This window comes from Saccoglossus kowalevskii, chromosome 8, assembly GCF_978046115.1.
Source record: "Saccoglossus kowalevskii chromosome 8, keSacKowa6.1, whole genome shotgun sequence".
Taxonomy (NCBI): Eukaryota; Metazoa; Hemichordata; class Enteropneusta; family Harrimaniidae; genus Saccoglossus; species Saccoglossus kowalevskii.
Genome location: NC_140648.1, coordinates 7,561,635 through 7,578,340, shown reverse-complemented (window position 1 = coordinate 7,578,340; position 16,706 = coordinate 7,561,635). Strand labels below are relative to the sequence as shown.

Genomic DNA, 16,706 nt, shown 5'->3' with positions numbered 1-16,706 from the left:
GTTCCTTTATATCATGTCAACAGTCCAATTGCTCATTTATGTCATGTAAACAGTCCAATTGCTCATTTGTCATGTCAACAGTCCCATTGTTCCTTTGTCATGTAAACAGTCCAATTGTTCCTTTATGTCATGTCAACAGTCCCATTGTTCCTTTGTCATGTAAACAGTCCAATTGTTCCTTTATGTCATGTAAACAGTCCAATTGCTCCTTTATGTCATGTAAACAGTCAATTGCTCCTTTATGTCATGTAAACAGTCCCATTGCTCCTTTATGTCATGTCAACAGTCCCATTGTTCCTTTATATCATGTCAACAGTCCCATTGCTCATTTATGTCATGTCAACAGTTCCATTGCTCCTTTATGTCATGTCAACAGTCCCATTGCTCATTTATGTCATGTCAACAGTCCCATTGCTCCTTTATGTCATGTCAACAGTCCCATTGCTCATTTATGTCATGTCAACAGTCCAATTGCTCCTTTATGTCATGTCAACAGTCTCATTGCTCATTTATGTCATGTCAACAGTCTCATTGCTCCTTTATGTCATGTCAACAGTCTCATTGCTCCTTTATGTCATGTAAACAGTCCAATACAAAGGGAGATGTAAAAATCCTTGGTATTAAATTTGAAAGAGATCACTATCCAACTAAATAAGTCATAAGACATTACCTTTGATGACAAAGTAGAATTTATTTTCAGTTCAAGCACATCTTCCCCTGAAACCAAAATAATATATAATATACCGGTACATACTTTAATATATTAAAAGTAAGAAAAGTACAAAAAAAAGAAACCCACAAAGCAAATGTCATTTTCTTTTGTGACAAGAAATCACAGCAGATGGTTTCAATAATACATTAACAAAAGCTCTATTTTTAGTCCTAATTTGTCCCCAGACTCTATAATTGCTTGACAAACATTTGTGCAATAGTGTACACTTCCCATCCATTTACAAGGGCAAAGAAACCCACGTTGATCACATTTTTTTTTCATCCAAATAAATCCTAGATTTGCTTTTTTTCGATACCTTATAATTTGTTTTTATCTGTGTATCTAAGAAAAGAAATACAATAATTTTGAATTCTTACTTCCTCAACATACATTTGAACAAAAAATACACCTTTCTGACTAGAGACAACTGTGAATCACACAACAATTTGATTTTTAGATATTACACTTACAATGGGAATGTGAGCATGATGCAATTCCAGAAATTGTTTGGATATTAAAGTATACTACAAGGCAGCAAGTAGTAATTCTGAAATTCATACCATTTTTATTTTAGCCGTTTTTATAAAACTTTATTCAGTACTAGAACCTAAAAAATAAATGTCATATCTTCTTTACGATGGGAATACAGCATATTCTATATACCATAATTACCATGCCATGCAAAAAACAATTTATAAATACTGTAGAAGAATTAATTATTGACTAGGTTTTAAATCAGTTAAAAATTGAGGTTACACTTAGTAGTAAATCTTAAAACTATAAAAAATCACCGCATCACCAGGAAATTTATGAATACCGGTACTGTAAACATTATCACAATTTCAATTTAAGTGAATTGAAAATCCAATAAAAATCTGCTCAACTGCTAAAAAAAAAATATATGACCCCCCCCCCCCCTCCTGTGAATATGCATCTATTGTGAGATTAATGCCGTTAAGATAAGAAATTTAGTTATATATATATATTGTTACAGTGTGTGTATTTATATTATCCCAGTGTACCATGAATGCATTATTCAGATTGGACAATATCCTTTTTAATTTATGCAAGCTGTCATTAAAGCCTTTGTTTACTTGTCTCAGTCCCCTCCAAGCCAGCAGCCAGGAAATATCTTACTTGTACAATCTATGTTCATATAAGTATATGTATCAGGTGGGGAATATATTCACGAGTTTCCAAAAAAAAAAAGGTAGAAATGACTGTTTTACCACACACAAAAAAACGGTAAATTTATAAACTGCAAGGGAAAAAAATATGGTCTCTGCTAAGCCACAGTCCCTCAACACCTAAATGCACAAATTTTCTCTAGTGTTTTGCTCTTCATCTAATCAAAACTTTAGGGTAATGTTATAAAGTATTAAAAATGCAACAATGCAGAATAATTTATACATCTTGAAGAAATGGGATTAAACTTAAATAAAGTGAGTTTGTGGCAAGGTATCACATTGTGTGTTTGTTTATGTTTTATCTTAACAAACCAGGGCTTAGTCTAGTTTATAGTTCCATGGTCTACCCTAGGTAGTATAATAGTCTGTCATCAGCACATCATTGCATCTCAAATGCTCGTACCAGGGCCCATTATATTTAACTCCAGAATGTTTTTCTGATTTGTTTTATTTGTTGTTTTAATCACTAAAAACTTCAGGAAACTAACGCTTACGTAATTACAATAACACACACCCACCCCTAGACTTGCAAAGTCAAGACTTTTTTTTTGTTTTACAAAAAGAAATATATAATTATTGTTTTAGCGTGAGAGCAAAAACTAAGCTGACTGCTGAGAAATCCCGACTGGATGCATCTGTGGGCATTTGACTGCTATTAATTATTCATGATGCATTGTTTATTCACGAGTGGGTGTGTGAATGTAAACGTGACGTTTTAAAGATTGATTCTATTCGATCGCAGAAATGGCTACTTTTTTTAAGCGCAACGGCGATACTTTCATCCATGTTTACTGAAAACAATTCGATTTAAATGTCCATTGTATATGTAGTCTTTCCAAATCGTCGAGACCTAAGAAGTTAAAGGTCACGTACATTAAGATAGATAAGAGATGACGTATACAGCTGCACTTTGATTCGTTGTCAATGCTAGACAACATCTTTTAATTAGCATAATCACCAGAGTGATTTCGCTCCAGTTTTCACTCCAACGCAGGGGGTCGCCTGTAGATGCGTCCAGTAAGGATTTTCTTTCGCAGTCACACTAGTTTTTGCGATCACGTTAAAAAGGCTAAATTGACAATTATATTTTATTGTAAACCAAAAAAGAAGTCCCGACTTTGCCTGTCTAACCCCCTACTAAATCTTCTAGGTATATCACAAGATATATTGCACAAGCCACAGGGTTATTGCTTAAATAACAGTTACATTGTACTGTCAATATTTCAGTTCAAAGCCATATATATAAAATGTGTTGATATTAGATGTAAGCACTATGGTATTGTACAATATTTGGCAATGAAATATAATAATTCAATTCATGAATATATAATTACTATTTATGATACAAATTATCTAATGCTAAAAGTTCAACAATATCGTACATGTCACCAACCATAAATGGTACACTGATTACTTTTACATAATTTACCAAATAATGATGTACTTGATACAACATTTTTTTTTTGTAGTGCAAAATAATTAAAATTAAAATATGAACCTATAGTTTAACACTAATTTAAGAAACTTTGTTAAGACTGGAAAAACAAAACATATCTTGTTTTTTGAGGTTCTACCAGCATTGCTTATCGTTTGGTATGAAATATATGCAAAATTAAACTTGGTTTAACAAGAGTAAGCATGCTCGATCAATTTTGGCAAGGAAAATACAATTTTTTTGGGGTCAAAAATGATTATTTAAACTTCATAAAGAAAATAACAGATCACTGCATTATCTAGTATCAGATCACTGATCTTGGAGAGTTTTATACTAACATCTGGTTTTCATTATCAGCATTGTATAAATGTCTTATTTATAAACTGAATGAAATAAAAAAAATTGTAGAACTAGTATTAAACTTGTTTGTTAATAGTGAACCACAGGTTAATAGCGAACCAGAGAAAGACTATACAAAGGCAGGGGTTGGGCAAAAATTAGAACAGTGTAAATAATGGTATTATTTTGACCAAAAATTCAACAAAAAAGATATCATCTGTAATTATATAAAAAACATTAAATAATTTTTATGTTAATATTAGCACTACATGTACTATATTAGTCTCAGGGTTCCTTATAAAACACGAGTTGTATAAATATTCCTAAATAATACAATACATGCATGAAAAATACTGGCAAGCGTTTAGCAGATTTGTACTGCAACTATCTAATGACAGATCTGGTTCTCATAATCAGTATAAAAGTCTTCATTAAAAATGTTTTCTTTTACTTCATATCTTAAATTTTATACATACAATGCACACCAAAATTGAACTTAGCCAAGAGCACTGTGGGTAATAAAAAATTGAAAAGATTGAATTAAAACTGTTTAAGTTATTGTAACTACAAGATAAAAGTTTACACGGGAGACGCCAACAAGACATTTACCCCTCATATATCTTTCCTTTCATCTAATGACGATCAGGCAAAGTAAAAAAAACTTACAATATCAGAAAATATTACCATAGCAAAACAAAAGTGCCAGGATATCTGACCTTTAATGCAAATTAGGTTATGGAAACCATGGAAACTAAAACCACTGAAATATTATGTCAATAATAATTATATAATATGGTGAAATCTTTTGTATAGAAATAACAACTTTGGTTTTTGCTTTCCTGAAAAAAATGTCAAAAATAGCCCTTACAGAGTTAAACAAGCACCATGACAAGGTAAATAAAATTTGTAAATAAAATAACCTATTTGTTTTTTTGTAATTTAAGTGAAGGTCTGACAAATTTGTTTAAACATGGCTAGTAATAATTATTTTGTGTTGTACATCACTAACAGTTTCCGGGAATTTATGTTACCGGTAGTAGCAACAACTTCAAATATTGGCACAGGTTTGTATCAATTAGGTCAATGCAAAGAACAACCTGATCACAATGTAGTCATGGCTACTCAAGCATATAATTATTTAGTAGTAGATATTTGTCTACACTTTGTGTGACTCATTTGATTAAAGAATGCAATGACCTGTATTGTGTATACAGAATAAACATTTAAAATACCGCGTTTGTTCTATTAATACAACATGTGATTTTGGTTTTATTTGTTGTGTGCAGCAGATTGCCGTTTTATAGTTAAGGAAATATGGTACACTTCCATCTGTTATTTATAAATAACAGTGAAAAGATTATAATGAATTTTTTTTATATGATTATATCATGGAATAAATAAAGACCATTTCCTGCGCCCAGGTAGAATTCAGAAAGACCAATATTTGTATTTGGCAAAAACAGACATGGTAATTTGGCAAAATTCACAATGGAATTGATTGTCTCATTTCTTCTCAATTCGCAACTTTTTAGATCTTCTCAGAACTTCAAATATCTCTTTGAACAGCTTCTTGTACTCAGGCTGAAATTTCTCAGTCAACTTCTCATTGGCAGCGCTCTCTTTTTCTTTCATTTTGGCAAACTCAAAACTCAAAGATCTCCTTTTTTCCAGCATCGGTGTTGTCTGTACTGCGGTATTGCATACATTGTCACACTTTGTGTCCACACTCGCAGTAACATCACCATCTACAGTACTCTTACTGTGAACAAGCAGGTCATTGTATTTCTCTTTCAAATCATGATACTGTGCATCAAGTTCCCCAAAAAGTGACATTTCAGAACTCTCCTGTTTCACTGCTGTGCCAGATATTGGATGAGAAAGAAAAAAAGTGTCCCACTCAAAGGTATCACCATCCTCATCAAAACTGCTGTCAGCCGGTAGATCAGAGTCCTCATCCTGGCTTTTCTGCCGAATCAAACTAAACTTCTTCAAGCAACACGAGCATAAACTGGGACTTTTCTGGGCCCCCGGTGATGCAGCGGCTAACTCGTATTCCAAAGAATTTTCTTCTGATTTGATCTCAAGTTCCTTCATGTGCTCATATAGAGACTGATTTTCCTGCGTCAACACAGAGATTTCAATTTCAAATTCATCAGATCTTCGTTTTTCTGCATTTAGACGCGATCTCAGAAATTGCAGAGTGTGTTTGAGTCTATTGATCTCATCTTTGACAGCATCAGTCTCTTCTAGATTACTTGTACTGAAGTATCTCCTCAACTGTGATAGATTGACTTCTCGTGGAAGACTCTGCGTTTTACGACGTTCACGTGCTCGTTCTCGTTCATGTACTTTCATATCCTCTAATAATGTATTCTGTTCTTGTACCTTGTTTTCTAGACTTTCTATGATTTCCGTCAGCCTACAAGAAAAATCACATTACAAAATTTGATATTTTTTATCATCTGTGTTTGCTTTACTATACCCCCCCAAAAAAAAAAACGATGTTTTTGGTTCTGAGATGAAAATATTTTTTTCGGTGAAAAATTGCTGTGAAAACAGACTGTAAAATGACCAGAGATTTTTTTTTACCTGAAATAAATTTATTAACCCCAAAGAATTTAGGTTTGCTAGACAATTTTTCTAGAAACAAGTACCGTACTTGCTTTATTAGAAGCGCATCTTCAATAAAAGCACATATGGACAAACAAATTTCATTTATTGTATCATTAAAAAATTACTTCTTATGACCACAGGCACACCTCTATCTAATAGAGAAAAAATTTCATGAAAATTGGCAAAATTTGCATTTTTATCTGTTTTCAAATTGGTACATGTATTTATGGTGCTGTTGATATCTGAAAAATTCACATTGTTATTGACCTGAATTGTAATATTGTCAAAAATCAGATTTTTCTGTTATAATGCATTCCCAGAATGCATTGCATATATGCTCAGTTCGTGAAAAATTGAATTTGTCTCATATTCCCTCAACTTGCTCTGCATATGTAAAAATTAGCAGACAATGTACGCTATCAGTGTTGTGTCAAGTAAAAAAACACAATGATTGCAAGATGGTAATAGATTATCACCACCAGCTTCTGGTAAACCAGGTATGATAGAGGTCGCTATGATTTACCAGTATACCAGTCTGAAAATGTCATTTTTGTGAGCTTTTCAAATATTGCAATAAATCTTGTTTGTAACAGCTTCAGCGTTATTTTTGCAGCAAATGTTTACTGTCACATTGGCAGATGCTTTGTTTTTCAGTGGCCACCATATTGGGTATTCAAAATATAGAGTTGAAAATTATGTGAACTTATAATAGCCATTAAAAATTGAAAATTAAGCAACATTCAAAAATAGCCTGAATCCTACTCTCATTAATTAAGTTGGTGGTTAAAATAATGAATTTTGCAATGAAAATAAAATCAAGGATGGTCGTTTTACCAATGTTGACAGTTTTCTGAAACCAGGGCAGGGTGATCTACTGAACATTTTCTGAGTACATTCGTCCTACAAAAAATTAAATTGATTCGTTCCAATTCACATTCGTCCCAATACACTTTTGTCTCATTGACTTTGGTCAGCCTTACAATCTTTTGTACAATGATGCCAACTTCTACAATAACAAGTATGTAGGTTTGCAAGGAGTTGTCAATTTCTATTGCGGGTTTGGCCAACTGTGTTTACTAGTTACTGACAATGCTGCTATATACCTGATATATGACTACCTATAGGACCCATATATTTGTGGGACGAACCTGTGAGGTGAATCGAATTGAGATGAATCAACTGTACCAATCTACCAGCCAGCTTTTGTAATATTTATTTGACCTTTCATTTTTGAGATTTGGACAGTAGGATTTTATTTTTACCAATTTTTGTGATTAGAATATTCAGTAACATCAATGACATTTACCGTAAATGAGCCAGAACCGACCTGTACAGACCTACGGGACAATCAACTGGTTTGTTTTTATCAATCAACTGTTTTACCGAATTCAAATATATATGGTATGCAGGCCAATATTTTTCCAACATTCCTAAAATGCACATTGATGAAAAATCATTTTTTAACCCATTTTCTCATACGATAGAATATTATGTGTATATACCGGTAATATAAAAACACTGTCTTTTTATAGTGACCTGTCTTGTTGTTGTTTTGGTCTGATTTATTCAATTAACAATTGAAAATTAATTATTTTAATCTTTTTTCCCCAAATCTTGCTTTTCTTCACCTTAAAAAATAGCACCCTTATGATATGTAAATGATTTTGTATTTTTATTTTCTTTTATAATGACAACCCATATTTCATTCTCACTGATCATATTCAACCTGAATCTGATTTTAGTATGAAAAATAATCATATCCTATAAATGTCTATCAATATAACTGAAATCATACTTTTTACCCCATTTATTGTGTACAAGAACCATTTATTCTTGCAATAACCGATTTTTGTAATTTTGTTATGTTTTTTTTAACTGAATTTTCAATTCAAAAAGGAATTCATAATATGTTTTTTTACCAAATTGGCAATTCTTCACCCATAATAAGCCACTCTGGATAAACTCTCTTGGTACTCCAAGGTTGTAAATGTATTAAACTCTCAAATGATATCATGCAACATTCTATATTTATTTACCAATACTGCCTTGAATTCAACTTTAAAATATTCAAGTGTTTATGAATAATAATTTTTTTTTTTTACCAATACTGCATTGTTTTAATCCAAATATCATTCTTGAATGAGTAGTTAATAAATGAGTAGTAGGATAAATGTCCTCAAATATTTTATCAGCTTTCAAATGAGGTATGACATGAGATGATTGGGCTGTGTCTCAGTAATGCCCAGTCAAATACACAGCCGTCAAATTCTGCCATTTTCTGTAAGGAAGCTGGAGAACAACAAGAACAATCTATAGCGAACTGGTGGTGAAGGTAATTTGTTGGTATTGCAATCCATTAAATTAGCTGAAAATTTTATCCCAATATTTTGTACAAATCATGGTTTTAGAGAAACTGGGTATTTTTGGAAGATTTTCATAAGAATCCACGTAAAAACATAATTTCATGAGAAATAAATAGTATTCCAAGAAGTTCCTAATAATTTGTGACAATAAGAATTACTCATCTAATAATATCATATTTTTTCACTATATGTCACAATGTTTTCAGATACGATAAAACAAATGTCAAACGATTCAAACGTTGTTTTTTTTAGCCATTTTTTAGATAAAAAGGAGTTCCATAAGTATTCATCTGAATTTTGTAAACAACATAAAATAAAAACAAAGTGTAAAAAAATCATGGAAATCTGAATATCTGTCCATTATCACCGTTCTATCTTCTGTTTGCTTGTTCGCAATTCATGTGTTTGTTTGATGCTTGTTTTCTCCATTTCTTGTACATTATAATCCAGTTGTTCATATAACTTGGCTTTACTGTCGGCAGCTTCTCTCAAGAGAGCAACTTGCTTCTCTAGGTGCTGCAGATTAATGCAGAAAATGGACACATGTTTGTAATATACATATCATTACTGAATATTACTTAATCGATTTAATCCTTTCACAATTGAAAAAAAAAACACTCAGTGTTTACCATGGACAAAGTTCCAGAGTAAACTATATTGCTATAAGGCACAACAAATTTTGATGCCAAATTTGAAACTAATTTTCAAATGGCATTATTATATAATAGTTAATTACCTAGCACAATTATATACTAGTAAACAAATTATCAAATTGTGTTTACAACAAATAAACTCTGCCGAGGCCTTCTGTTGCATCTATAAGCAGTGTGTCATTGTAAAAACATCTGTTTCAGAGCATACCACATAAATCAACATATACTAATATATCAAATTCAACACATAGCATGTACTAACCATAATATGCAGTGAATGTTCCTCGTTTAAATGTTGGGCATGTATAAGTTGACTTTCTAATTCCCGATTTCTCTCTAATAATGTTTTGCCAAGCTCTGCTGCAAGCTGTAAATCTGTGAAAAGTACAATAAGTCACAGTAATTGTTAAGTATTTGGTGTTAGATAATGGACCATTTATTTCATTTGTTGAGTATTTTAATATTTCATTTTATACACGTACATGTATAACAACCATAGACTGTACTGAGAGAGGTCCACATGTAGTACCTATATGTATAATATCAAAGCAATCAGCCTTGTGGTTTTCAACAAGAAGTCAAAAATATCACTTTTTACCAAAAATGACAAAAATATTCATCAAAGTTAGAGAATTGAAGATACCATCTTGAAAGGAACAAATCTAAGTGAGGTCTACCTAGGTACTTTTAAACTAAGTATCAAAGCAATAAGGCTTGTTGTTTTCAAGAAGTCGAAAAAATCTAAAGTTGACCCAGACGACGGACAATCACTCGTACATGTATAATAAGTCAACAGGCTAAATTATTAATATTTTGACTATAGAAAATTGTTTATATTTCAAATATGGTATGGCAAATAAGGTAATGATAATGGCTCCATAATGAAACATTAAATTATTAATAATTTTGCATATAGACAAATTTTTATATTTCAAATATGCCAGGCTGGTAATGATAATATCTATTTAATGGTTCAAAATTTGTTTTCTTCGTCTTTTTATTTTACAAACTGTATAAAATTTGACATAATCAAAATGGTTCTAATAATTCATCATGTATTGCACAGCTTTTAAGTAGCAGTTGCCATGGTGACCACTACTCTTTTTGTCATTGAATTTGTGATACCTCTGTTTGTCCTTCCTGACATATCTGAAGACTACGGGTAATGCCATTACAAATCATCATTCTATTTATCACGACTTTCCCCTCAATGTGACAAAAATCTGACAAATGTATACATGTATTATGTATAAATATTCAAAATGAGTTTAGTCATTTAGTTATTTTATAGTAATTTCACCTACACATATACATGTATATAGTTAACTTCTAAATATTAAGTACACATATTTACATATTATGTAATAAAAATTTCTACATGCAGTTCGGGTCATGAATATTCATCATAATCCTTGAAATATTAAATTACATTTTTTTAGAAACACTTTGAATATGATGTGGCCAAAGAAAAACATTGAGTGACAGCTACAGGCACATTTTTGTCACCACAGAATACCATTAACATTGCTGTCTGAGGTTAAATGAGATCAAATAATCTAAGGTCAAAAAGTAAATTTCTTGTTTAAATTATTATCAACTCATTTTCAAATTATTTTTCTTAGTTCAATGCAATGATCATTTTTTGAAGCATGGCCCATGTCTTTAGAACACAAATAATATTTATATATCAAAGTGTGATATAAAACAGGGCAAACTTGTTTTCATTGTGAATGCTAACAGAAGGCTGTCAGTAACTTCTGGACTCTGATTGATACAAAAACCTCTGGCCATTAATCAGGTCTGCTGATGTCAACAAAGAGAAATTATTATGGGATTAAAATATACACAATTTACCTGCCTTGGAAAAAATAATTACAATAATCAATTCTTATTGAAATTTTATAATGTAATTTTGTGGGAGATATTTAATTTTTTGTTAAAATTTATTGGTTTCTATGCATGCTCATAACATTGAGGGGGGGGGGGGGTATTTGTCAATGTCCTTGAAGGGTGTTCTATTGAATACTCAAATTGTACAATGTAATAGCAACTGTATATTCTGATACATATTACAATACATGTATTGCCTTGAGATAATATTAGAACAAATTTAAAAATAAATTGAATATTTTAATATCTCATGATGAAAGAAAGCAATTATTATATTTAATTTATTTAAAACATATCTCAATGTTTTTAAGTTCGTCCCATACATACCACTCAATCAATTTTTTTTTCAATTATTTGTATTATTTGTGTTTCAAAGCATGTCAGAGATATGGCTCCAGAATTGTATTCATTAAAACAAAATGGCCACATTTTGAATCTTATCTGAAAAACAAAATGACGTGCATCAATGTCCCATAATGTCCAATGTATGTAACAAGTTTGAACAAAATCTATCTGTAAACAGCCGATAAATGCTTGATTTTGATGATTTTTCAGTTCAAAAAAGGTCGCCATTCGGCCATCATGAAACAGATCGTGAAACAAAAAAGGGTGCATAAGTACATGTATAATATTATGTATGATGTATGTGTGAAGTTTGAAAGTAACGGTCCAGGCATGTCTAAAATATAGGTCCAGACGCACACAAATGCAGGGATGCACGGCTGCACAGACACACAGAGGTCAATCCATAAGTCCCTGTTTGCTTCCAAACAGGGACTAAAAAGTTGACACTGACACCAATGGAATTACTCATATGATAAACTCTCATGGCAAAATCGTTAGCGGAGCTAATAAAGTTACAAATTTGAATTCATCTATTGATGCACATATTTTACTTTATTGCAATACATATCACTGGACTGAATTAATGATATTATCAAAAATTCATATAAGATTGGGTAAAAATCAGTCGTTTTTGGCCTCAACATTTTTTCACTTGGAAACGCAAGTGCAATAAGACTTAATTTTGAAAAACGCAGGTTGACAGAATCAACATTTTTTTTGTTTCAAGTTCATTGTGTGTCTAGAAACGTAACAAGGTTGTTTTTTGGTGAATCAAGAACATGCTCTACTCCAATAATCGATTTTGATGTGTCAATCGAAAAATTTCTTATTGGAACGTCTCCTTTATAAATAGTCCTTCACACCCCAAAATTTACTACACCCCAATATGTACTAGCCTAGAACGAACTTATTTACTAGGGGATCCTTGCATGAACTTACAGGGATAGGAAAAATGCATAACCAGGGATTGCGTTAACGCGGAATTACGCGTCTGGGAAGCATAGTTTTTCTGTGGGACGCATGAATTTTTCAACTGGTGAGTCCCTGGGACGCATCCGGTGAGCACACGTCTCGGTCGTATTATGATAGGTCTAAAGGCATTGTGTGCGTTTGCGATGCCATTGTCCCGCATACAAAGTTCATAGAGCTTGTAAATTCCCGTAAAACACTGTGCCATTGTCTTCAAAAACACCTATTAGCATCTACATTTCACAATGGAAAGTGTGAAGTCCCGTCTGAAGTACGGCGAGACAGTCAATACTGAGACCTGCTAATTTAACCGCCTAAAACTTACAATGTCACCCAGGGTAATTTTTCTCCAAAAAATTACTTTAACGAACCTGGTACGTGAAATAAACTTTATTTTCCTAATTTAATTGGTAACGAAATTATATTCTAAACAAAGTAAAAACGATCACAACTGCAGAGCAACAAATGATCACGGTTGCGCAATCCAGTCATGCTGAGTTTCACAATTGTTGATTATTACTCAGTAGTGATTATAATAACGTTTAAAAAAAACAAATTTGTTGAATTGTAATGAAATGCAAATAAAATTCAACTTCGTTTCGTCGTAAGCAAATAATTCCGGTCGCAAATTAACGCTCGATGCTGTCGAGTATCCGCCATGTTCCTTGTCTTGCATGGTTGACCTAATACTAGTAGGTCAAATCTCCAATTAACCAATAAAAATGCTGGATAACGCCAACGTGTTCAAATTACCATAGCTCATTTAAATATGTTAATGTTATTTAACACAACGCGGAAGAGATTTGCCGATGTTGTAGTACGATCATTTGGCTTGGATTTTTACGGGAAAACTGCATGATTTTTTTTTTCAAATCAAAAAATAGTTGTTTTCAAAAGATAAACTAAGCGTTTGAAGACTAATTTAACATAATTTACAGTGACAACAACTCGAACCGAAACTCACGCTAGTCACAAAAAACGTACTCTTGAAATTGAATAAAAACTTAAACTCTATTTTAGGCGTCAGGAAAGATTGAAATGTACGAAAAATGACGGCAAAATATTTAAATAACAAATATTAAATAAAATCTGCCGAAAAATCGCCGATTTCTTGGTCCCATTTAATTTTTTTTAAAACCATAACTGCCCAGATGCGAATTTACTGCAGAATCTGGTACTACTGAGTACTAGTATGTACAAATTTTGGGTGTATTGTTTTCTGGGGGCAATATTAATCGAAACAATGAACTATTTAATTATATAACACAAGTGACTTTGGGAAAAAAATAATCACTTTTCTAGAAGCCATGGATCGATTCGTTATTTGCAAGATCGCCACCCCGGCAGGTTCCATGTGGCAATGCCTTTTCTTGTCAGAATCGTATTAAGTCTAAGTTAAGTCTGACACCAGCTCATTTATCTTGGCTTATGAAGAACTTGAAGGTAAACCCAGTAATGATTTAAAATTTTTACAAGGAGCATTACATTTTAATAACAGTAAAAATAGAAGTAAACCATGTAAATAATGCAGATTGCTGACATGTAAAGGCTGGAATGAACATGTAAATAAAGTACAATATAAATGTGATTAATGCCTGTTTATGTTTATTGTGTAATAGTTCGTGCAAAAAACTATTTTAGAAAAATAAAGTGCGGTAGCGGCAGGGACCCCACATATTTTTAAGGGACCCACACATTTTATAAGGGGTGGGTCCCAGGGACTCCACATTATCGAACACTAATGCAACCCCTGCATAACTATGGCAAGAGAAAACAATGCTTTCTTGTGTCCATGTTATATAATAAATTTTTGTTGTTGTTGGTATTTTTGTGAGTGTACATGTATGTACAAAAATATATACACCTATTAACATCATCAAAACTTAAAAAGTAAACAATTTTGGATTTGGTGGTGGGAATCACAAAACCAGTTATAAAATGTCTATAGAATTTGTGAATATCACTGACTGCAAAAGATGACTATCGTGAAGTGTCTTATTGTTTTATAAATAAAATATCCAGGAAATTAAAATTCCAACAGTCAATGAAAGAGCAATAGCATTAGAGTTTAGAATCATCAGCCAGCAGATGTTCAGCACCATATAGCAATTTTGATCAAAATTCGTTTTTAGATGTGACAATATGCAAATAAGCTACTTAATATGCACAGATATGAACCCTATAATTAACAGACATGAATATTCAAATTAGTAGTTTTGCATTCATAACAACCATGTCTAAAGAACAACAAGAAGATGAAAATGGTGGGAACAAAGATTTTGTAAACTCTAACTGACTTGCTCCTCAAAGGACCAGAAATGATAAAATAAAAAGAAGATATACCGTATATGTTTATTAAAAAGGAGTTCACTTCAACAATTTCCACCACAAGTCCCCTCTCCTCAACACATTTCTGAATCAGCAGAATGAAACGCTAATGTTGGCATAAAAATAATTAGCTCAAAACAAAAGACTCATGTAGGATTAAAGACAGTTCATTCTCTTTGTTAGCTCCATGCACAGAGACAGACACACTAAACTAATTACCTCGCTTGTGTGCTTCACACACAGAGTTAATAATTAGGATTAAAATAAAAATAAAGTGTATGTCAACCTTTTATCTACTGGTAGTTCACATTGTCATCGTATTATTCATTCATATCACAACAAAAGTTATCAAAATCCGAAACTCTCCATTATATTGATATGACAATAAACAAATGACTGCACCACAAGGACAGAATGATTGTTACTGTACATTAAGCTATTGTTAAATAAAAAGAAAAAGTTAATTTGATTATATTTCATGAATGGCGTTTTCAGCAGTCCACGTACATAGAGTACCAGTTATCTATGCACGCTATCTCAGTAAATAGTTCATTGTTCACGTCAGTATAATCACAGCCAAAACAAACAAAAAAAATGAATGCATATTTTGATTTCACTAAAAACGCGCTTAGTGTTGACATTTACGTTAAATTTTCCAATGATAAAACAATTTGGTCAAATCAAAACAAATGATTTGTCGTTTGATTATACAGGAAATGGCGTAGATGTCGGGATCAAACATACACAACCCCACACCAGCCCACAGCAAACCACCCTAACCAACCCCACCACCCCAATTCATTGGCTGGCATTTAAAATCATTGTCTGGTCGATTTTTTCTTCAGCCAAATGACAAAAATGACCCAAAACACAGCACACGAAAAATCACCGGCTTCATCTTCCGTCACAATTGTCAACACGACCCTCGACCTGACAGTACCGACAGCATGTGCCAATGTTTGTTCGTGCCATATGGCGACAATCTTACCGTTGCTGTACCATTCCTCGTCGCATCCCGATTTGAGAATACCAGAATCGTCGTGCAGATGAACAATACCGTCTTCATCGCCGTCGTGCTCCGAGTCTGACGGCGAACATCCATCAAACTGCTGTTCAGTGGGCACCATCATTATGTCAATATTCGGTCGGCTAGTCCACATTGAGAATTAATGATTAGCCGATTCAATTCCGCCGATTGTCGGGGTGCTACCGGTAACATATGACATTAACTGCTGATCGATGACCGCGACAAAAACTTACGTGGCAATGAGGGTCAACGTACTGGCATAATACATTTTCTAGAGGAATACATGGTACTCTGTTGTGATTCGATGATCTTCACATATGAGGCCATTAACAATATTATTCCTACAAAATAAATCAGTATTTAGTTCAAAATTTAAAATGTATTAGTTTATTGATATATAAATGTTTTTAATCTTACTTCAAATGCTACAGCTGGAATTATTCTCCCCTCGTAATGAATGGCACAACCCGGAAGTGATTCGACCATTTACTTCCACTTTTTATTTTGTGAACTAGCGCCACCAGTTATCACGTCTTTCGTTTATCTCATAGATAAGGTTTCTGTTATACCTTAACCCGATTGACCCTCTCTGTACACACACAAAACATAATGATGATATTTGCGGTAAAAACAAACAATCTTCAATTTTATATTCATTTATCTATAAATTGTTTTCGGCAACAAATACTAATTTTAGTGATTACACACTCCTATTCCAATCACATTAAATAAAAGTTTATAAGTTGTCACAAAATGAAAACAGTCAGCGCTCGTTGTATGAAATAAGTACGCGTGTGTCCTGTTATCTAATTAAATATCAAGCTAAATTACCTAAAATAGTACGC

At 32.6% G+C, this 16,706-nt stretch overlaps 1 protein-coding gene across 1 annotated transcript; it reads right to left on the bottom strand.

Annotated features, from left to right (window-relative positions):
• Positions 1-671: 671 nt before the first annotated feature.
• LOC100377032 (cerebellar degeneration-related protein 2-like) lies at positions 672-16,103 on the bottom strand. Its single transcript, XM_002736271.4, has 4 exons — positions 15,823-16,103; positions 9,565-9,677; positions 9,017-9,165; positions 672-6,092 (listed from the first exon to the last, which is right to left on the bottom strand). Exons 1-4 carry the CDS (start codon positions 15,992-15,994, stop codon positions 5,177-5,179), a joined length of 1,350 nt encoding a protein of 449 aa, XP_002736317.2. The 5' UTR covers positions 15,995-16,103; the 3' UTR covers positions 672-5,176.
• Between the last annotated feature and the right edge of the window lie 603 nt (positions 16,104-16,706).